At 44.6% G+C, this 24,889-nt stretch overlaps 1 protein-coding gene across 1 annotated transcript in view; it reads left to right on the top strand.

Moving 5' to 3' along the window:
• Positions 1-24,889, top strand: part of LOC120057058 (cytospin-B-like) — a 103,322-nt gene that overhangs the window by 35,064 nt on the left and 43,369 nt on the right. The window contains exons 6-10 of the mRNA XM_039005440.1: positions 5,880-6,076; positions 6,514-6,620; positions 6,826-6,898; positions 7,759-7,903; positions 9,896-9,998. Of these exons, the coding sequence (XP_038861368.1) occupies positions 5,880-6,076; positions 6,514-6,620; positions 6,826-6,898; positions 7,759-7,903; positions 9,896-9,998 (625 nt within the window). The remainder of the gene's footprint in view (positions 1-5,879; positions 6,077-6,513; positions 6,621-6,825; positions 6,899-7,758; positions 7,904-9,895; positions 9,999-24,889) is intronic.

The raw sequence follows: 24,889 nt of genomic DNA, 5'->3' as shown, positions 1-24,889 counted from the left end.
GAAGGAGGTTTTCACTCAAAATCTCACGATACATGGCCCCATTCATTCTGTCCTTTACACGGATCAGTCGTCCTGGTCCCTTTGCAGAAAAACAGCCCCAAAGCATGATGTTTCCACCCCCATGCTTCACAGTAGGTATGGTGTTCTTTGGATGCAACTCAGCATTCTTTGTCCTCCAAACACGACGAGTTGAGTTTTTACCAAAAAGTTCTATTTTGGTTTCATCTGACCATATGACATTCTCCCAATCTTCTTCTGGAACATCCAAATGCTCTCTAGCAAACTTCAGATGGGCCTGGACATGTACTGGCTTAAGCAGGGGGACACATCTGGCACTGCAGGATTTGAGTCCCTGGCGGTGTAGTGTGTTACTGATGGTAGGCTTTGTTACTTTGGTCCCAGCTCTCTGCAGGTCATTCACTAGGTCCCCCCGTGTGGTTCTGGGATTTTTGCTCACCGTTCTTGTGATCATTTTGACCCCACGGGGTGAGATCTTGCGTGGAGCCCCAGATCGAGGGAGATTATCAGTGGTCTTGTATGTCTTCCATTTCCTAATAATTGTTCCCACAGTTGATTTCTTCAAACCAAGCTGCTTACCTATTGCAGATTCAGTCTTCCCAACCTGGTGCAGGTCTACAATTTTGTTTCTGGTGTCCTTTGACAGCTCTTTGGTCTTGGCCATAGTGGAGTTTGGAGTGTGACTGTTTGAGGTTGTGGACAGGTGTCTTTTATACTGATAACAAGTTCAAACAGGTGCCATTAATACAGGTAACGAGTGGAGGACAGAGGAGCCTCTTAAAACTTCTTTGGGCTGCAAGCCCGAAGCCGGGCACAATATGACAACAGCCACTTCAAGTGCAGGGCGCGAAATTCAAAATATATTTTTTAGAAATATTTAACTTTCACACATTAACAAGTCCAATACAGCAAATGAAAGATAAACATCTTGTGAATCCAGCCAACATGTCCGATTTTTAAAAAGTTTTACAGCGAAAACAGCACGTATATTTATGTTAGCTCACCACCAAATACAAAAAAGGACAGACATTTTTCACAGCACAGGTAGCATGCACAAAACCAACCTAACTAACCAAGAACCAACCAAACTAACCAAGAAACAACTTCATCAGATGACAGTCTTATAACATGTTATTCAATAAATCTATGTTTTGTTCGAAAAATGTGCATATTTGAGCTATAAATCAGTTTTACATTGCAGCTACCATCACAGCTACCGTCAGAAATAGCACCGAAGCAGCCAGAGTAATTACAGACACCAATGTCAAATACCTAAATACTCATCATAAAACATTTCTGAAAAATACATGGTGTACAGCAAATGAAAGACAGGCATCTTGTGATTCCAGCCAATATTTCCGATTTCTTAAGTGTTTTACAGCGAAAACACAATATAGCATTATATTAGCTTACCACAATAGCCAGAAACACAAGCCATTTACCAGCAGCAAAAGTTAGCGATCGTAACAAACCAGCAAAAGATATATAATTTTTGACTAACCTTGATAAGCTTCATCAGATGACAGTCCTATAACATCAGGTTATACATACACTTATGTTTTGTTCGAAAATGTGCATATTTAGAGCTGAAATCAGTGGTTATACATTGTGCTAACGTAGCATCTTTTTCCCACAACGTCCGGATATTTTTCTGACACTCACATATTCTGACCAAATAACTATTCATAAACATTACTAAAAAATACATGTTGTATAGGAAATGATAGATACACTAGTTCTTAATGCAATTGCCGTGTTAGAATTCTAAAAATAACTTCATTACGACATGCGTGCCCAAAATCTGCGTGCCCAAAAGCGTGCCCAAAATCTGGGCGCAAACTACTAGTTCACATGTTCGACAGATATATGAAATAGCATCATAAAATGGGTCCTACTTTTGATGATCTTCCATCAGAATGTTGTACAAGGGGTCCTTTGTCCAGAACAATCGTTGTTTGGATTTAGAATGTCCTCTTCTCCAGTCAATTAGCACGGAAAGCTAGCAAAGTGGCGCGAAGCTCTCCTTCCTGAACATACGCAGACAAAGCAACACGCCTAACGTCCCGAAAAAATTTCAATAATCTAATAAAACTATATTGAAAAAACATACTTTACGATGATATTGTCACATGTATCAAATAAAATCAAAGCCGGAGATATTAGTCGTCTATAACGACAGCTTTACAGAAGGCAATACCAGGTCACTTCTCGCGCGTTCCAGAAAACAGGAAATAGGGGTCACGTCATGCTAAGAGCTTTTATTCGACCTCAGATCATGTTATACACTCCATTTCTTCTCTCACTGCCTGTTGACATCTAGTGGAAGGCGTATGAAGTGCATGTATACTAATAAATATCAAGCACATTTATAGGCAGGCCCTAGAACAGAGCATCGATTTCAGATTTTCCACTTCCTGTCAGGAAGTTTGCTGCAAAATTAGTTCTGTTTTACTCACAGATATAATTCAAACGGTTTTAGAAACTAGAGAGTTTTCTATCCAATAGTAATAATAATATGCATATTGTACGAGCAAGAATTGAGTACGAGGCCGTTTGAAATGGGCACCTTTTATCCAGGCTACTCAATACTGCCCCTGCAGCCCAAAGAGGTTAAAGAAGAAGTTACAGGTCTGTGAGAGCCAGAAATCTTGCTTGTTTGTAGGTGACCAAATACTTATTTTCCACCATAATTTGCAAATAAATTCATTAAAAATCCTACAATGTGATTTTCTGGATTTTTTTTTCTCATTTTGCCTGTCATAGTTGAAGTGTACCTATGATGAAAATTACAGGCCTCTTTCATCTTTTTAAGTGGGAGAACTTGCACAATTGGTGGCTGACTAAATACTTTTTTGCCCCACTGTATAGCATTGTATACTGATCGCAGAGACATGTAGATTTGATTTGATTAGCCAGCTAAGAGAGACATGGAGAGAGGGACAGACAGAGGAAATAGCCTTTATTGCTATAGTGACTTTAGAGAAATAAACCACTCTGGCTGTGCTACATCGAGTTGGGGTCTTAAACAAATTACAGGTAGACAAGTACATGGCTTTTTAAGAGGGTATATTCTCTATTTATTTCAACTCATGTTGTCTCTGGTTTCGGTCTTGTTTTTCAGACTTGGGGCTGGAGCCAGTTTTGATACCAAGACTGCAGTAGAGGGGCGGTAGAAAAGTCCAACCACAACACATTTGGACCCTCTGAAGACAGACTGACAGTATTATTGTACAGAGTTGCTTTGATCAGTATTACCATAAAAACGGTTATGTGGTATGTAATTCTGATGGGTTTATTAGCAAGGTTGGTTTACCACACAGACACAGTCAGACTGTGGTTTACTGTTAATCCAATCTATTGTGAAACAGCACTTGGCTGCCAAATTAACACATATTTGTTTGTGAAATCTTTCTAAAATGCTGTACACTTTTTATCTGTATTGTTTGCAGTGCTTTCAGATGTATTTGTGTTGATGAATCTCTCCTCTCTGTCGGTCAAGAGAGGGGACTGATGATAAGATAGGAGGGGTTTATGTTACTGATTCCTATTTGCTTTTGTGCCTTTTAGACACTTAAATTGCCTCAGTGGTGAATTTTCACTTACTCAATGTGTTGCTAAAGAAGAGTAATTGATTTGTTAAGAAAACAAATGATGAGAATTAAACATATTTTTGTTCAGTTCTCAGAAAAAAACTGAAGCCAAAACAGTCAGTTTATCACCTGTACGCTGCCAGTTATCATTATGAGTCAGATTATTTTTTTCTGTTAGGCTTCATTACTATGTTTCAGGCCAAGTGCAACTTAAAAAAGCTAAACAGAAAAAGATGTCAAGTTATTTTTGTTGATCGCAGCTGGTTTTATTGGTCTTTTGGTTTATAATTGTTCTAGTAAGTTGTGCATTTGTGGTTATGAATACGATCCGTTTCTTATAACTGACCGTTTGGAATATCTGTTACTTCAAAAAGTGCTTGGATGATATTGACGTTTTTTATGGTAATAATCAACAATCAGTTCACTTTAAGTTTCAATTCTTTGAGAGTATTCACGGCTACTTAGATGCAGTCATGTACTGTAGTTGAAAGGGGAAAACAATGTTTTAGCATACATTTTCATTGGGTATTTCATTTGCACCTTGTGTTAAAAATCTGGATCAGATAATGTGGTGTGATAATGTACCTCTAGATGGCGGTATTTACCAGAATATCAAGAATGGCAAAACATCAATAACCTGCGCTGGTCAGTAGTCCTACGTTGTGTGTGTAATCACTGAGCTACAGTTGAAGTCCAGCTCACCAGTTTGAGTTCTGCCTACAGACAACAACACTGAACCACAGACAGTATATTATTACATTATCACTGGTCAATATCACGTTATCACTAATAATGTCCTCACAGGAAGGACACTAAATTTAAGCCATAAGGGTAATCAACTGCTGATCACTGACCAATTCAAATAGTCCTCTCTGCCTCAGATTTACAGCCGTGCCTAAAACTCATTATGAACTGGCCTAACTCATCAAAATGTCCAAATCGATGTCAAAGTGTCCTGTAGTTCTGTAGGCCATAATATTCCACTCTGAACTTCAGGGAGCTAAAAGCATTGTGAAGGTTTTATCATTCATTCAGAAGTATTTCTAATGCAACCCCACCAGGTCAAATAAAAAGCCTCTCATTTCTGATGACTGCTTCAGGGTAGACGTCAGATCGTTGAAGTGATGCTGGCATCGTGACAACCATTAGAAGTGTATAATGACCAACTGCCATCCTGTAAACCTCAGGTTATAGTGATTATTATTACCTAGTAACAGGACTATTCAGTAGATGCAGTCATACACAAGCCATTGTATTCGACCAGAGACAGATAGATGTGCTGGTTAAGTTTAACTTTGAGTACTATCGATATTGCCAAAAAAGGCCACCTCAATGTAAGACATATTGTGGTAACTGTGTTGATTACCTTTTCTCTGCCTTTGATTTAAAGCCATGCTCAACAGTTCAACAAGTGAATGTGCAACAGTTTGATGTGTTATTTTATGTGAAATCTTATTGAGACTTGGACTCTGGTTTTAATACCTGTGACATATAAAATATACAGTACTGTTTATCTAGAGAAATAGTCAATATAAGGTGTTTGTCTGTCTGTTTAAAAGTATTTTGTATTTGTTCATTGGAAAGTCAATAAATGAAATGACTCTAGTCTTGACTTTGTTTGCATGCATTTGTTTGAGGCCACTGTCTTTGGGAGGTTGACATTACAGTAGTTCTGCTTTCTCCTCACCTGTTTCCTTATTTCAGTTCTCTTCTCAACCCTTCCATATCCATCCATCAGTGACAATACTCCCTCAGGCTCTCTCTGTTCATAATCTGCGTTCTAATGTCCATTAGGAAAGGATGGAGTAAACTTTGTACATACTTTTTATTGCAGTTCAGGTGTTGTCGCGTAAAATTAGACCCAGTTGTTGACTTTCACATGTATAACGTGTACGTAATCATACACAATATGCTTCTGATCTATTGAGCAAATATTACATAGAACAGTCAATGCACTGGGCGAACATCATCATTACCTTGCTTTAGAACATCGAGTAATCTCTAAACCATTGTTCCGACAACACCCAAGTAAAATACAATGTCATGTTATTTAACACATGCGGCCAATACAACTGATGTAGACTTTACAGTGAAATGCTTGCTTACAAACCACTTAGTAAACCAATGTAATGATAAGAATCCCTGATAAGGTATAGACTACAGCCACACACACATCTGCCATTCTCTTAAATAAAACAGCGCTCCTACCTGCTACAGTATGTGTTGTGCCATATTGTACTGTGAGCATCTCTTTCCCCTTGTCTCTCTCAGGTTGTTGCGTGGCGACTCTGAGAGTTTGTCGGACGCAGACGGCAGTCCTCACTGGCGTGGCATCTCTATGACCCAGACCACCCAGACACCGACCACCTCCTTATCCATCAACACCAACAGCAATGCTGCCTCCTCACCCTCGGAGCCCGGAGCCACCGTCAAATCCCTCATCAAGTCCTTTGACACAGCAGTACAGAGTGAGCACAGAGCATCCCTTCTTCTCACTCCACCACACAGACCAGCAGACCTGAGTTAAAATAATACTTCAAAGTTCTTTGAGCATTTGATTGCACCTGCTTGGAGTGCTGGGTGAGGGGATTGCACTTTTGTGACTATTCCTTTGGTTCCATTGCACTAGGCAAGTTCAATCAAGCACAGATGACTGGCCGACAGGCTGTTGAGGGGAAACATTCCTGGCTTAGCAGCAGTGATCGAGAAGGAACCCTTACCAATAACATCATACTTAAACAGTCTGACCTTGGAGGTCTGTTTGCTTAACAAGGTGTAAAAGATAGTCGTAGGAGTTCATGGGACATAATCATGGAATACGGTATCAATTAATCACTTCCTCATTCACTTTCCACTTAAACGTCCACCCCGTGGCTTATGTACACTCATGTGTTGAGCATTGCAGATGGACCTGGGCCTGGACACACGGTACAGATGCACTCCTCACCTAGACGCCTTCTAAGTGGGATCCCTGTCCGCACAGCACCCGCAGCTGCAGTCTCCCCCATTCAGGTACAGTACAGGCCCTCTTCAGTATGCACTACAATATCAACCAATGTGTTATAACAGTTTGTTACCGAATTATAAATTATCTATAAACTAATAATTAATCATTTATAAACTAGCTACTTTTATAAAAGTACCTTTATAAAGCCATTAAGTAAAGTATGTCTGGGACATGAATTGGACTGTTAAAAGTCTGTTTTGTTTTGGATAGAGGCATTCGTCTATCAAACCACTCTCAAAGACACTGGAGAAAAGGATCAACCATGGAGATTTCTCTCATCCAGGTAAGTGACACACTCCGTAGAGAAAGCAAGTACAGATGTACTGTAGGATCTTAGTTTGAGCCAGTTTGCTACAGCAGGAAAATAACCCTGCAGCAACAGGAAATGTGAATTATTATGTGTATTATAATTAATGGAAATTTTGTAAGGGTTGATACGTTTTAAGTTAGGGCTGATCAAGTCTGAAATGTAAAGTGGAAGTTACAAAGTTTATAAGCCTTTTTAAAACTTGAATACACTGCAAGTTAGCATTCTCATCAACAAAAGAGTGATCAAATCAAGATCCTACATCTGTAGAAACAGTATCAGAGTATAAATCTAACTAATCCTGCAGACAGCAGTCCCATCTTTTTGATGAAGTGCATTGTGACCGAACATTAGCTTTGAATGACTCATTGCTCTGACCAAGGATTGGCCAATGACTCAAACTCAAATGTCTACTCTGATTAGCCTAGTTTTTTTGTTCATTTGAAACAGTGCATGTTTAGCTGGAACCACAGCTGCATTATGTTACTTGAGTAAAGAAACTGGAGAATATGTGAAAATTTTCTTTCATCTCCCTTTTGGGGATTGAACTTTGAGAAATTTGAGAAGCTAGAGTTTATTTTGCCAAATGACAGCAAAAAGGACAGCACATTATGTAGTTCTACTACACCCAAACAATTTAATCACCAACTATACCACTGCATAATATAACCTAATTTGGTCTTTGGTCTTGTTCTATGATGTTCAGATCAGTAGTATTCTGTGGGCCAGAGAGATTTCAGGGGGAGGAAGAGACCATGGCCTTCCAGTGAAATATGCGCTTTCTCTCACTGTCCACGTCTCCCTTCCTCCCTGTTTCCTGATGTTGTGTTTCCCAGATAAGTACGGGGGCTCTGGGGATGAGCTGAAGCCCAGCAGCCTTATGAGGAAGAGTCCTTCCCTGGAGTCAGTCATCAAGTCCCCAGCAACCCTCAGCAGCTGCAGTCACTCCATGAGCTACAACAGGAACAACAGCAAGCTCAGGTGGGCCCTCCATCCTGGAGACACACTCAGAGGCACTCTGGCACAAAAACTAATACACACGTATCTACACTACCGTTCAAAAGTTTGTGGTCACTTAGAAATGTCCTTGTTTTTGAAAGAAAAACATTTTTTTGTCCATTAAAATAACATCAAATTGATCAGAAATACAATGTAGACATTGTTAATGTTGTAAATGACTATTGTAGCTGGAAACAGCTGATTTTTAATAGAATATCTACATAGGGGTACAGAGGCCCATTATCAGCAACCATCACTCCTGTGTTCCAATGGCACGTAGTGTTAGCTAATCCAAGTTTATCATTTTAAAAGGCTAATTGATCATTAGACAACCCTTTTGCAATTATGTTAGCACAGCTGAAAACTGTTGTTCTAATTAAAGAAGCAATAAAACTGGCCTTCGTTAGACTAGTTGAGTATCTGGAGCATCAGCATGTGTGGGTTCGATTACATGCTCAAAATGGCCAGAAACAAAGAACTTCCTTCTGAAACTCGTCAGTCTATTCTTGATCTGAGAAATGAAGGCTATTCCATTCGAGCAATTGCCAAGAAATTGAAGATCTCGTACAACGCTGTGTACTACTCCCTTCACAGAACAGTGCAAACTGTCTCTAACCAGAATAGAAAGAGGAGTGGGAGGCCCGGTGCACAACTGAGCAAGCGGACAAGTACATTAGAGTGTCTAGTTTGAAAAACAGACGCCTCACAAGTCCTCAACTGGCAGCTTCATTAAATAGTACCCACAAAACACCAGTCTCAACGTCAACAGTGAAGAGGCGACTCCGGGATGCTGGCCTTCTAGGCAACATCCCAGATGCTTTTCTTTTCAAAAACAAGGACATTTCTAAGTGACCCGAAACTTTTGAACGGTAGTGTACCTGTGCTTGTGCAGACTTTAGCTAACAGTACTGTTCTTGCTACTACAAAGTAAAGTACAAATACATAGAAAGTATTATAGTGAAAGAGAGCTCACTACAGAGAATTTCATGTATCACCTGTAACATCACACATCACCACCGTTCTATTCACATAGAGTAGATGACACACACTTACACGCCCCCACACACCTTCATACACATTCATACTGATAGATCTTAACAGTCATACTCAGTGACACAGTTTCAACTGAATTCGATTCACCGTTAGATCAGTGATGAACTGGGAGAGGATTACAGTAGGGTCACTGAACATATCTGTATCTATCACCTGATTGCCCCAGTTTTTACTGACTGCCATTGTTTATCTTGAGCTAATGACAAAGATGCATAACTAATGTGATATCGAGGGTGACCCAATGTTCTACTATTAAAATCTCATCACACACACACTAGATTGTGCATGTGAAAATGTTTGTTGCTCCTTGTTATTGTTTTCTCTAGAGTATGTCACTCCAGTGAATTCATACACAGGCTTTTCGACAGCAACATTTGTTAAGACAATTCCCGACTCCCCAAGCTACAGTATGTTGTGACTCACAGCATGTGTTTCATGTTGCTAAGTGAGAGCAATGACCAGGGTGTCTCCTGATGTTTCCATGGCCACAGAGACTACTCTTCTCTGATTAGCTTTCATTATGACAGCCCAGGGGATCAAATCAGCTCCGGGGTGTGTTTGTGTGTGTGTGTGTTTGTGTGTGTTTGTGTGTGTGTGTGTGTGTGTGTGTGTGTGTGTGTGTGTGTGTGTGTGTGTGTGTGTGTGTGTGTGTGTGTGTGTGTGTGTGTGTGTGCGTGCGTGCGTGCGTGCGTGCGTGCGTGCGTGCGTGCGTGCGTGCGTGCGTGCGTGCGTGCGTGCGTGCGTGCGTGCGTGCGTGCGTGCGTGCGTGCGTGTATTTGCATGCACGTGTGTGTGTATGTGAGGTTGATGTAAGGTTGCTGGTTTTATGAGGATACACGTCCCCACACACAGGTCAGATGTCATAACATTACTGTTGTTTCCTTCTCCGTCCATGGCTGTGGTGTCTGTCCCTGGTGTCAGTGTGGAAAGAAAGGACCCCTTGGCTGCACTGGCGCGGGAGTACGGGGGTTCTAAGAGGAACGCGCTACTGAAGTGGTGCCAGAAGAAAACAGAAGGCTATCCGGTAAGGGCCCTGGGTCAGAGACTCAAATCATAACCCCATCAAATGCTCTTTATCTATCACTGTTTCCCTCTCTTTCTCTCTCTCTCTCTCTCTCTCTCTCTCTCTCTCTCTCTCTCTCTCTCTCTCTCTCTCTATCTCCTTCTCTCTCACTCGCTCTCCCTTCTCCTTTCTCTCTCACTCGTTCTCTCTTTTCCTATCTCGCTCTCTCTAGATTTCAGGCACCCAAAAATTGCATACATTATAGAGGCCATACTGTGCAGTGAATGTTCCTTCAATCCAAGGTTTGGTGGGTAACACTTTAGTATAGGGAAGCCATCTTAAAGATGGAGACTTCTAAGTATTTTTTAAACTTCCTGCATTGGGCTGGATGTGTCAATGTATAGTTTATATAGTACATACATAATCTATGAGCAGAATTACTGTCTTACCTCAATTAGCCACAAAATCCCTAGTTTGAAAACAACTGTTTGGCATGCCCCCTAGCAATTTGAGTTCAACCAATAAACTTCAGGCCCTCGCCATATGGGGAGTGACAGCTAGCAAGATGCACATGATGCCCCCACAGCAGAGCGAGAGAGAGAGAGAGTAATGACGTCGTGCACATATCTACACATATTTGACGTAGTACACAATTTTCAGCGTCCACTTTTGGCTCGTGAGCGCTACTTTGAGAACTACTGGCTAAAAAGTATACAAAAGTACCGGAGAATTCCTTTACAGTACTATGTCCTTATTAGTCTCACATTGAGACAGCTTACTAAGAATATCTTTGTTTTATAACTTGCTCTTTATTAAATACTGTTATGACTAACAATGGGGTTCTTAAAGATTGGCCAGTAACACACGACTTATGTTTGAGGTTTTAGGCTGTTTTGACATAATAGCTTGCTTTGTTTATAGACAAACCATCGCCTCACCTGTCCTCACTGTGTGCCTATAAGATGATATCATCAATGTCAGAAAATCAAAGCAAAGTGATTCAGCTCAAAGAATACAGTGGAATTGATCAAATCAAATCAAAGTTTATTGGTCACCTACACAGATTTGCAGATCTAAACAAGAAATCAAAAAATAACAATCCAAGTAGAGTGAGCATGTGTGAGAATCCAGAATGTAAATATGTGGTGTGTATAGACAGTATATAATTTGGAAAGATAATAGTAGGTATATTAGGATGAGCTATGTTGAGAATACAGTATATACATACACAGTGAGTAAACAACAGTATATAAACTAAATATGAGTTGACCAGCGTGCAATGACTCTATAAACATGGGGCATTAGTCTCAAGGTGCAGTGCCGGATGGTAGTCGGCTGGTGACAGTGTCTAAGGTGCCAGGCAGAGTACCGGGCGGGGATGCAGGCCGACAGAATGCGCTCAATGGTGTATTTGTAGAATTTTGTGAGAGTCTTAGGGGCCATGACAAATTTCTTCAGCCACCTGAGGTTGAAGAGGCGCTGTTGTGCCTTCTTCACCACGGTGTCGGTGTGGTGGCACCATTTCAAGTCCTCAGTGATGTGCTCGCCTAGGAACTGGAAGCTTTTGACCCTCTCCACTGTAGCCCCGTCGATGAGGATGGGGGCGGGCTCCCTCTTCTGTCTTCTGTAGTCCACCAGTCAACGATCAGCTCCTAAGTTCCATGATCACCTGATGTGTGTCTACGGAACTGCCGTGCAAACGCAAGTGTGTGTGTGTGTGCACGCTTGTGTGCATGTGTGTGCACGCGTGTGTCTGAGCAGACATGTAAGTGATAGCGTGCATGAGCGTGAATATGTGTGTTCCCTTTCTAGGCCCTGTGTCCAACGTCCATTACACTCACATTCACCTGGCTTAGCCTTCCGCTAATTGCCAGTTTAAGGAGTCCATTAAGCCCAGTGGCATTAGTACTGGGTCTCTGTGATGTGATCCATGTGTGAGGGCCAGTGTGCCGTGCCAGGCCAGCTAATGTAGCTAACACTCTGAGGGGATATTGGTTTGAGCCGGTAAACAAAAGCTAAGGAAGGAGGTTGGGGGTCTGCCTGGTCTCTGCACCATTCTGTTCTCCCTCTTAGCTACATTCCGTCGCAGTATGGGGTGTGCTAGCTAGCTTACAGTAGCACCAAGTCTGCAACTGAAATAGCACCCTAGGGAATAGTCCAAGGGTTTGACTTCAGTCAATTGACAGATTACTGTACCTTGCTCGACCAAGCACAGAGCCTTAGGGCAATAAATGTGTTAAGACAAGTTTAAAGGTGACTTTACGGCAAAACATGTACTAGCTTTACTTACGTCTGATAAATGGTCCCTGATAAATGGTCAGAAATTATTGAATGAGTTTTCTTATCAATTGTTCCTGTTTTCAGGCACGTTGGATTGTGAACTTTGAGTCATCCCTCCACCCTGTGCTACCTCCATGCCCTCTCCCTGGCCTGGTTGCACAGTGTTCCAGTGGTACTTTTTTTCATCATTCTTACTCAATGCCTGTGTTCCTAACACACTGAAAATCCTCTGTGATGAAAACAGCTGACCAGGAGATGAGATATCTGGTCAGCAGATAGTCTGATCTTGATAGAGACTAGTGAACGTTAGAGTAGATTAGTTTCTTCCTCTAGCACACAAACTGCATCTGAATGGGCTCTACTATACTGTACACTGGCTGTTGTATTTTCACCTATGATCTCCTTTAACTGGGAGATGGACATGGTCCCAATCTTGATGGAGACTTGTGACTGCTTATCTGATTTCTGATACTTTATTTCATACACAAACTGTATCTCAATGCTTCTAGCTGTGGGGTATTGGCACCTACCAGTATTATATGATCTCTTTTTACACTCAGTAGTTCTGCTGGAGAGAATAATAATGATCTGGTTTCTGGAATGCAATAAGAGGCTTTGGCTAATAGCTGGATGGGAATGTATTTCTGTTCATGGAATGACTAACCCTTTACACTTGTGGGAATTGGCCTATATGGATAGGACTAAATTGAAATGTTTCTTACAGAATACATATGAAAAGCATATGCATAAGTATGGTAGCGATTTGACAGGGAACATTTTGGAGATTATGGGGAAATTATTAGACCAAAGTTCAGGAAAAAGTTCACCTGACACAAGACTGAATCCAAGCATTACACTATTGATTTATTGTATGTGCATTTTACATTTACTGTACTTTTTGCTGCATTTGTTTATAACGAAATCTGAAAATACTCTGTAGCACGATAACAATATTCCTGTGGGGTAGTTGGTGCAACATAAGACAAAACAATGACATGAGTTTGAGTGAGAGGACTAACTTGTAACGCTCTGGGTGTCGGGGGTGTGAAGTCAGGCGCAGGAACAACAGAGAGTTCAATATAGTGCTTTTAATGCACACACGGTAAACAATGTCCCCACGAAAACACTGGGTGTACAAACAAATGCCCCATACACGGGGGACAAAAAAACAGTCCAAATACACTCTACGAACGAAATAAACAATACATTGACTAATAAAGCCCAACTAATTATAATCACCTCAACCCAGGTGTAACAAATAAACACATAAGGATGGGGAGGAAAAAGAGTCAGTGGCAGCTAGTAGGCCGGCGACGACGACCGCCGAGCGCCACCCGAACGGGAAGGGGAGTCACCTTCGGTCGGAGTCGTGACAGTACCCCCCCTCTGACGCGCGGCTCCCGCAGCGCGCCGACACCGGCCTCGAGGTCGACCCGGAGGACGAGGCGCAGGGTGATCCGGATGGAGGCGACGGAAATCCCTCAACATTGACGGATCCAAAATGTCCCCCACCGGTACCCAGCACCTCTCCTCCGGACCGTACCCCTCCCAGTCCACGAGGTACTGCAGGCCCCTCGATGTCCAGAGGGGGAGGAGGGACCTCCGGCACCTCACCGTCCTGCAGGGGACCAGCTACCACCGGCCTGAGGAGAGACACATGAAACAAGGGGTTAATACGATAATAGGAAGGGAGTTGTAATCGATAACACACCTCGTTTATTCTCCTCAGGACTTTGAAGGGCCCTACACACTGCGGCCCCAGCTTCCGGGAGGGCAAGCAGAGGGGCAGGTTTCGGGTCGAGAGCCAGACCCTTTCCCCCGGTACAAACACGGGGGCCTCACTGCGGTGGCGGTCAGCGCTCCTCTTCTGCCTTCTACTAGCTTGTTGGAGGGACTCCTGGACGGCCCTCCAGGTCTCCTTGGAGCGCTGTACCCACTCCTCCACCGCAGGAGCCTCGGTCTGGCTCGGATGCCATGGTGCCAGGACCGGCTGGTACCCCAACACACACTGAAAGGGGGACACGTTAGTAGAGGAGTGGCGTAGTGAGTTCTGGGCCATCTCGGCCCAGGGAATGTATCTTGCCCACTCCCCTGGCCGGTCCTGGCAATACGACCGCAGAAACCTACCCACCTCCTGGTTCACTCTCTCCACCTGCCCATTACTCTCGGGGTGATAATCGGAGGTCAGGCTGACCGAGACCCCCAGACGCTCCATGAACGCCCTCCATACTCGGGACGTGAACTGGGGGCCCCGATCAGAAACGATGTCCTCCGGCACCCCGTAGTGCCGGAAGACGTGGGTGAATAAGGCCTCCGCAGTCTGTAGGGCTGTAGGGATACCGGGCAACGGGAGGAGACGGCAGGACTTAGAAAACCGATCCATAATCACCAGAACCGTAGTGTTCCCCTGAGACGGGGGAAGATCGGTCAGGAAATCTACGGACAGATGAGACCATGGCCGTTGTGGAACGGGGAGGGGTTGCAACTTCCCTCTAGGAAGGTGCCTAGGAGCCTTACTCTGGGTGCATACCGAACAGGAGGAGACATAAACCCTAACGTCCCGAGCTAAGGTAGGCCACCAATACCTCCCCCGAAGGCTCCCCACTGTCCTCGCCACCCCAGGGTGACCCGAGGAGGGTAGGACGTGAGCCCACCGAATCAGTTGGTCCCGAACACCAAGCGGCACGTACTTCCGCCCCGCCGGACACTGAGGAGGCGCGGGTTCCGCCCGTAGCGCCCGCTCGATGTCCGAGTCCACCTCCCATACCACTGGTGCTATCAGCCTCGAGGCGGGGAGGATGAGAGTGGGTTCGGTGGACCTATCCTCCGTGTCGTAAAGGCGGGACAGTGCGTCAGCCTTTACGTTTTGGGAGCCTGGTCTATAGGATAACGTAAATCGGAACCGGGTGAAGAACATGGCCCACCTTGCCTGACGTGGGTTCAGTCTCCTAGCTGCCCGAATATACTCCAGATTCTGGTGGTCGGTCCAGATGAGAAAGGGGTGCTTAGCCCCCTCAAGCCAGTGTCTCCACACCTTCAGAGCCCTGACCACCGCTAACAACTCCCGGTCCCCCACATCATAGTTACGCTCCGCTGGGCTGAGCTTCCTAGAGAAGAAAGCGCAGGGGCGGAGTTTTGGTGGCGTACCCGAGCGCTGTGATAGCACGGCACCCACCCCAGCCTCGGACGCGTCCACCTCCACTATGAATGCGAAAGAGGGGTCCGGATGCGCCAACACGCTGCTGACCACCGCAACCGCACCGGGCCCCCCTTTAGCAGTGAGGTAATGGGAGCCGCTACCTGGCCAAAACCCCGGATAAATCTCCGGTAGTAGTTGGCAAAACCCCAAAACCGCTGCACCTCTTTTACCGTGGTCAGAGTCGGCCAATTACGCACGGCCTTAATGCGGTCACTCTCCACCACCACCCCCGAGGTGGAAATGCGATAACCCAGGAAGGAGACAGCTCGTTTGGAGAACACACACTTCTCAGCCTTGACGTATAGGTCATGCTCCAGCAGTCTACCAAGCACCTTGCGTACCAGAGATACATGCGCGGCGTGAGTAGCTGAGTAGATCAGAATGTCATCGATATACACAACCACGCCCTGCACGTGCAGGTCCCTGAGAATCTCATCTACAAAGGATTGGAAAACGGCTGGAGCATTCTTTAACCCATACGGCATGACGCAGTACTCATAGTGGCCCGATGTGGTACTAAATGCGGTTTTCCACTCGTCTCCTTTCTGAATACGCACCAGACTGTACGCGCTCCTGAGGTCCAGTTTTGTAAAGAACTGCGCTCCGTGAAATGATTCCACCGCCGTAGCGATGAGAGGTAGTGGGTAACTAAACCCCACTGTGATGGCATTTAGACCTCTATAATCAATACACGGACGCAAACCTCCCTCCTTTTTCTTCACAAAAAAGAAACTCGAGGAGACGGGTGAGATGGAGGGCCGAATGTACCCCTGTCCCAGAGACTCCGTGACATATGTCTCCATAGCCAACGTCTCCTCTTGGGACAAGGGGTACACGTGACTCTTGGGAAGCGCAGCGTTTACCTGGAGATCTATCGCACAATCCCTTCCCGGTCGATGGGGTGGTAATTTCGTCGCTTTCTTTTTACTGAAAGCGATTGCCAAATCGGCATACTCGGGGGGAATGCACACCCTGGAACCCTGGTCTGGACTCTCCACCGACGTGGCACCGATGGAAACTCCCAGACACCTTCCAGAACACTCCTCTGACCACCCCTGGAGAACCCCCTGTCTCCACGAAATACTGGGATTGTGCCGGGCCAGCCAGGGAATTCCCAGCACCACTGGAAACGCAGGCGAATCAATAATATAGAGACTGATACGTTCCCTATGATTCCCCTGCGTCACCATGTCCAGTGGAACTGTGGCCTCCCTGACCACCCTTGACCCTAATGGCCGGCTATCTAGGGAGTGCACGGGAAAGGGAGAATCTATCGGCACAAGCGGAACGCCCAACTTACGGGCGAGTCCGCGATCCATAAAGTTCCCAGCTGCACCTGAATCGACTAGCGCCCTATGCTGGGAAGAGGGAAAAAATGTAAGGAAAAAAATCAAGACAAACATGTGACCAACAGGGGGTTCTGGGTGAGTTTGGTGCTGACTCACCTGGGGTGATCGAGAAGTGTTCCGCCTGCCATCTCGACTCCCAGACGGACCCCCCCAGCACCGATCGGCCGTGTGTCCTCTCCGACCACAGCTGGTGCAGGGGGGGCCTCCTCCTCCGATACCCCTCGGCGCGGCCCCTCCCAACTCCATCGGTATGGGAGCCGGGGTGCTGGGTGGTGGAACGCACAGGATCCTCTCCGAACGCCCGCAGGCAGCCAGCAGATTGTCCAGTCGGATGGACATGTCAATTAGCTCATCAAGGGAAAGAGCGGTGTCCCGACACGCTAGCTCCCTGCGGACGTCCTCCCGGAGACTACACCGGTAGTGGTCATAACTGGTGACTCCAAGTGACTACACACCTCTCTAAAGTGTGCACTTATTAAGTAATTTCAATGCACTTTTATGACTCAAAGAAGAGTCTTCCAATTATAAGGTGCTTTTTTTTAGCTTTCCTAGCTGTGTAGTTGAGGAACTAGAGCAAGCACACTTGTAGTTTCTTTGTTTGGAACACAAATTTGCATCCCCGCCATTACACAATTACTGTTGTGTAATTGATGGGGCCGACAGAGATGGCCGCCTCGCTTCGCGTTCCTAGGAAACTATGCAGTATTTTGTTTTTTTATGTGTTATTTCTTACATTGTTACCCCAGGAAATCTTAGGTTTTATTACATACAGTCGGGAGGAACTATTGGATATAAGAGCAACGTCAACTCACCAACATTACGACCAGGAATACGACTTTCCCGAAGCAGATCCTCTGTTTGGTCCACCACCCAGGACAATGGATCAGATCCCAGCCGGCGATCCAAGACAACGGCGCTGCAGAAGTGGCAGACAGAGTGGTCTTCTGGTCAGGCACGGTAGACGGGCACATCGCGCACCGCTCTCGAGCATACTACTCGCCAATATCCAGTCTCTTGACAACAAGGTAGACGAAATCCGAGCAAGGGTTGCCTTCCAGAGAGACATCAGAGACTGTAATGTTCTTTGTTTCACGGAAACATGGCTCACTCGAGACACGCTATCAGAGTTGGTACAGCCACCTGGTTTCGTCACGCATCGCGCCGACAGAAACAAGCATCTCTATGGTAAGAAGAAGGGCGGGGGTGTATGCCTTATGATTAACGAGACGTGGTGTGATCATAACAACATACAGGAACACAAGTCCTTTTGTTCACCTGACCTAGAATTCCTTACAATCAAATGCCGACCGCATTATCTACCAAGAGAATTCTCTTCGATCATAATCACAGTCGTGTATATTCCTCCCCAAGCAGACACATCGACGGCCTTGAAATAACTTAATTTGACTCTATGTAAACTGGAAACCACATATCCTGAGGCTGCATTTATTGTAGCTGGGGATTTTAACAAGGCTTATCTGAAAACAAGGCTCCCTAAATTTTATCAGCATATCGTTTGCGCGACCCGGGCTGGCAAAACCCTGGATCATTGTTATTCTAACTTCCGCGACGCATATAAAGCCCTCCCCCGCCCCCCTTTCGGAAAAGCTGACCACGACTCCATTTTGTTGCTCCCAGCCTATAGACAGAAACTAAAACAGAAAGCACCAGTGCTCAGGTCTGTTCAACGCTGGTCCGACCAATCAGATTCCACGCTTCAAGATTGCTTCGATCACGTGGACTGGGATATGTTCCGCATAGCGTCGTACAACAACATTGATGAATACGCTGATTCGGTGAGCAAGTTTATTAGCAAGTGCATCGGTGATGTTGTACCCATAGCGTCTATTAAAACATTCCCCAACCAGAAACCGTGGATTGATGGCTGCATTCTCGCAAAACTGAAAGCGCAAACCACTGCTTTTAATCAGGGCAAGATGACCGGAAACATGACCGAATACAAAGAGTGTAGCTATTCCCTCCGCAAGGCAATCAAACAAGCTAAGAGTCAGTATAGAGACAAAGTAGAGTCGCAATTCAACTGCTCAGACACGAGAGGTTTGTGGCAGGGTCTACAGTCAATCACGGACTACAAAAGAAAAACCAGCCCCGTCGCGGACCACGATGTCTTGCTCCCAGGCAAATTATACAACTTCTTTGCTCGCTTTGAGGACAATACAGTGCCACTGACACGGCCCGCTACCAAAACCTGCGGGCTCTCCTTCACTGCAGCCAACGTGAGTAAAACATTTAAATGTGTTAACCCTCGCAAGGCTGCAGGCCCAGACGGCATCCCCAGCCGCGTCCTCAGAACATGCGCAGACCAGCTGGCTGGTGTGTTTACGGACATATTCAATCAATCCTTATCCCAGTCTGCTGTTCCCACATGCTTCAAGAGGGCCACCATTGTTTCTGTTCCCAAGAAAGCTAAGGTAACTGAGCTAAATGACTACCGCCCCGTAGCACTCACTTCCATCATCATGAAGTGCTTTGAGAGACTAGTCAAGGACCTTATCACCTCCACCCTACCTGACACCCTAGTCCCACTCCAATTTGCTTACCGCCGCAATAGGTCCACAGACGACACAATCGCAATCACACTGCACACTGCCCTAACCCATCTGGACAAGAGGAATACCTATGTAAGAATGCTGTTCATCGACTACAACTCAGCATTTAACACCATAGTACCCTCCAAACGCGTCATTAAGCTCGAGACCCTGGGTCTCGACCCCGCCCTGTGCAACTGGGTCCTGGACTTCCTGACGGGCCGTCCCCAGGTGGTGAGTGTAGGTAGCAACATCTCCACCCCGCTGATCCTCAACACTGGGGCCCCACAAGGGTGCGTTCTCAGCCCTCTCCTGTACTCCCTGTTCACCCATGACTGCGTTGCCATGCACGCCTCCAACTCAATCATCAAGTTTGCAGACGACACTACAGTGGTAGGCTTGATTACCAACAACGACGAGACGGCCTACAGGGAGGAGGTGAGGGCCCTCGGAGTGTGGTGTCAGGAAAATAATCTCACACTCAATGTCAACAAAACAAAGGAGATGATCGTGGACTTCAGGAGACAGCAGAGGGAGCAGCCCCCTATCCACATCGACGGGACAGTAGTGGAGAAGGTGGGAAGTTTTAAATTCCTTGGTGTACACATCACGGACAAACTAAAAGGGTCAACCCACACAGACAGCGGGGTGAAGAAGGCGCAGCAGTGCCTCTTCAACCTCAGGAGGCTGAAGAAATTTGGCTTGTCACCAAAAACACTCACAAACTTTTACAGATGCACAACGGAGAGCATCCTGTCAGTCTGTATCACCGCCTGGTACGGCAACTGCTCCACCCACAACCGCAAGGCTCTCCAGGGGGTAGTGAGGTCTGCACAACGCATCACCGGGGGCAAACTACCTGCCCTCCAGGATACCTACACCACGCGATGTCACAGGAAGGCCAAAAAGATCATCAAGGACAACAACCACCCAAGCCACTGCCTGTTCACCCCGCTATCATCCAGAAGGCGAGGTCAGTACAGGTGCATCAAAGCGGGGACCGAGAGACTGAAAAACAGCTTCTATCTCAAGGCCATTAGACTGTTAACTTCTTATAATCACTATGTTAACTAACATTGAGTGGCTGCTGCCAACATACTGACTCAACTCTAGCCACTTTAATAATGGGAAAAATGTATCACTAGCCACTTTAAACAATGCCACTTTATATAATGTTTACATACCCTACATTACTCATCTCATATGTATATACTGTACTCTATACCATCTACTATATCTTGCCTATGCCGTTCGGCAATCACTCATTCATATATTTTTATGTACATATTCTTATTAATTCCTTTACACTTGTGTGTATAAGGTAGTTGTTGTGAAATTGTTAGGTTAGATTACTTGTTAGATATTACTGCATGGACGGAACTAGAAGCACAAGCATTTTGCTACACTCGCATTAACATCTGCTAACCATGTGTATATGACAAATAAAATGTGATTTGTTTACGCAATCCAAAAACGGTCCGTTAGAAATTGCAATCTGGGTCAGGTGGGCATGATTTGAAAGCTTCTATTGCCAACATGACTAGCTAATTTATAAAATTATCAGGATAAGGTAAGACCCAGATGCAGACCGTGTCGAAGTAACAATGTTTATTACAGCAACAGGGGCAAAGGTACAGGACGGCAGGCAGGCTCAGGGTCAGAACAGGCAGAGGTCAGTAATCCAGAGACGGGGCAAAGGTACAGGACGGCAGGCAGGCTCAGGGTCAGGCAGAGTGGTCAGGGGGGCGGACTCAGGGGCAGGACAGGCAAGGGTCAAAACGAGGAGGACGAGTAAAGAGAGACTGGGGAAAAGCAGGAGCTGATACAAAAAACACTGGTTGACTTGACAAACAAGACGAACTGGCAACAGACAAACAGAGAACACAGGTATAAGTACCCAGGGGATAATGGGGAAGATGAGCGACACCTGGAGGGGGGGTATAGACAAGCACAAGGACAGGTGAAACAGACCAGGAAGAGACAAAAATACGATCTTAGGCTTTCACAAGGCAATTCAGAGAAACAGATCTCAATTTTAGTCCGCATAGAAAGGAGTCATGAGTGCATTCAGGTGCGTGTGCAGCAGCAAACATAATTTATAGACAAACATAAGCTTATTCTGTTCAGAGCAACCCAGGCTATGATGCCAGGTCATCTTGTAACTGTACATCAAACATAGTGATTATAAATGTTGACACTGTACAGATGTAGGATATTAGTTTGATCACTCTTTTGTTGCTGAGAATTTTCCTGCATTTTCCTGTCGCGTCTTGAAACACCTTGGAGAACATAAATCCACTATCAGACGTCAAGATATCACCTCGCAAGTTGCTAGACACTTTATAGAACAAAATCATTCTATTAATGAATTGCATTGCGTCGGGATCTAAAAAGTTAATCCACCACGCAGAGAAGGTGATTACGACAACAAATGACTCCAAAGAGAAGCCATGTGGATATACTGTATAAATTAAGTTCTATATCTCCACACGGGTTAAACAAAGAACTAGATTTCACCTCCTTCCCATAGGCCAAATTTAGACTGTTTTACAAGAACACTGTCCATATCAGATTTTGCATATCGTTTGTGAGTCAGTCCCACATATTTATGAATGGCTGAGCCTGATGTCCTTTGTGGTAAGCCGTCTCATGAATTGGTATAATGTATCCAAGTGAGCAGACACCTAAGTCAAATTATTCATGAATTGCCCTTCGTGCCTATAATTCTGTATTTCTTTGTGACTAACTTGTATACAGGTAGACCAGAAAAGCCACATCCCTGATTGGAAGATGAGTGACAACCTTGATTAGAAGCACCTGCTGCTCATCGGTTGTTCCTTAAAAATGCTGTTTTGAATTAAAATTAAATTGTATCTATACACTGAAGGCTGCAAAGCCGAAACGTCTGTGTACGCTATCCCTGATGCAGTGAAAATAATATCAAAATCTAAAAATGAAGTAAGCTTTATGCAACGTCTTTTTGAGTGCGGACCCATTACACCTTTTGTTTGTCAGAATTTACAGGTTTTAAGCCTCTGGGAGAGCACGATGGTGTCCTTTCGATCACTTTAAAATGTCAGACTTTATTTGCCCTAACGAAAAATTGATTAACCCTTAAACAAAATGTCCATGAATTATAATAATTCACATTTCCTTTTGGTGCAAGGTTATTTTCCTGGTCTAGCAAACGGTTTCAAATTAATATCCTACATCTGTATATGACATGAGTTTTATGATATGGAAATGTGAAGTGCACATTTGGACTCACGGGTGTTTGGCTTTCTTGTATGGCATCAAATCAGTATTTTAAAATACGTCTCATCTTTTAAAATACATCGAGTCCTCTTAATTTACATATTTCCCTCACTCAGACAACAAAACATTTGCAAAAGTTGCTCAATATCGGGAGGGATGGGGGGCAACTTCTTGTCACGTGAGGTGCTCAAGTTCAGAACAGCTGTCAGTCAAACCCATACAGATAGAGAGCTGTGAAGCGCAGAACCTGAACTCTGATGACATTCATAGCATGTTACTGTACAGCCACTGCGTTCCAAATCTGCCATTTTCAACCCGTATACGGGTATGAGTGTAAAGGGTTAACATTGAGTGTTGCATAATTCTGCAGACACATCTATTGTTTTTGTGTTAGGACAACAGCCATTCATGTCTAAATCATTCATTCATTGATTCATTTCATGTCTTCGGCATCATTTTCAAGCTCTAAAATTACATTCCAGTACTAGGAACGGATATGGCCACAGGCCTCCTCTGAGCACATGGTGGTCTGCCTGGTGAAAGGAAAAGGTTACTGCTAGAGCTGTGCCACAAATGAAGCTTAATATCAGGCCAGTAAAGGTCAGAGCAGACAACCAACGGTGTTCCACCATCATGGCCGACCGGGCTTGGTCCAACAGCGGCCCACTAATTACCTGCTAATGTCTGGAGACACACAGTCCTGTCACAGTCAAACACCTCTCCTTAAGGCTGCTGGCTAACCAGGCTGAGGCAACGTGTTGATAGTGTTACACAGAACAGGAGGTTGGGCAGTTGAGATCACCCTCCTCTTTCTACCTAACCGTCATTCTGGCTTGATAAAGGTTAGAGGGGGTTTATAAATCTTTCAACAGATTCTGATTCCCAGATCCCAGACTGTAACTTTAAAGGTTAGTGGGGTTTATATCTTTCAGTTTCAACAGATTCCAGTGTATTGTTCTGTAGGATACCTCTTTTGCTCCATTTAGTAAGGTGGGTCTTGAGGTGATATTTGCCTACTAACAGGACTCTAAAAGCTGTAATTCATGTTTTCAGAGTTGAAGAGGTAATGTAATTGGGATATAATTAACCGTCACTTTGAAGAGGCCGTATTTGACTAGCCCTGTAGGATTATTGAGTGTGTGTGTGTGTGTGTGTGTGTGTGTGTGTGTGTGTGTGTGTGTGTGTGTGTGTGTGTGTGTGTGTGTGTGTGTGTGTGTGTGTGTGTGTGTGTGTGTGTGTGTGTGTGTGTGTGCGCGTGTGTGCGCGTGTTCTCTCCGCTGCACGGTTCAGCTGAGGTAGGTGTCAGAAACTGTCATATATTATCTCATCTGTCTGTGGAGCCGGAATGGCCTCTCTCTCAGACAGCCCCTCCCCCTGGCCAGAGTGGAGGGGAGGGGTCAGCTCTCTCTCAGACAGCCCCTCCCTTTTTTATTATACCACAGCCATATTGTTATAAGGCCTGTGGTCAAACAAGACTAATTAAACTGAGATGGAAAAACAGGCACCACTGTAATGAAGAGGGGGATTATTTCCCGTTTAAAATGAAAACCACTAAATACATTGTGTGTCCCAAATGGCACCCTATTCCCTATAGTGCATTACTTTTGACCATAGCCCTATGCGCCCTGGTCAAAAGTAGGAAATAGAGAATAGTGCCCATTTGGGATGCATCCTATGAAGCGCTAATCCTATTGGGGATATAGAGCATTATTACAACCATTTACTGTGGTCAATAATAATTACTGGGATGGATTTAATTTAATATGCTAGGATTGAATTTGTTTTAGTAGCTACTGTATTAGATCACAATACCAGCATAATAAAGCTAGGGTCTTTAGTGATCACGATAAAGGGCTAACTTTGCTAATATGTGTTTGATTTTGAACATCATCCTGTGATCCTGTCACATATAAAACTAAAAGAGGATGGCAGATTTAATGCAGTTTTTGATGTTGAAAAAAAATGCAACTGTCTAAAAGCGAAAATAGGTTTTTAGACAATTTTGCAAATGTATTGAAAATAAAAAACTGAAATTACTTACACTCTATGAATGAATGGCATTTTATTTTCGTATCAAATCGCCAATTGGCAACCCATCCCTTATGGTATTAATTGACACATAAACAAACATTACAATACACTGTGATAATTCAGTGATAATTCTTCTACCTGTGTTCTCTGCAGTGCGCATCGCATAAAGACTGAAAAAATGTAAGATAAAAATCTATACATAATAGTAAATAAGCTTATCCAAACAATAATGATATACCTAGAGCAGTA

The sequence above is a fragment of the Salvelinus namaycush genome, chromosome 12, assembly GCF_016432855.1.
Source record: "Salvelinus namaycush isolate Seneca chromosome 12, SaNama_1.0, whole genome shotgun sequence".
NCBI classification, from domain to species: Eukaryota; Metazoa; Chordata; class Actinopteri; order Salmoniformes; family Salmonidae; genus Salvelinus; species Salvelinus namaycush.
Note: the sequence above shows the minus strand (reverse complement) of the source record. Positions and strands in the feature narration are given on the sequence as shown.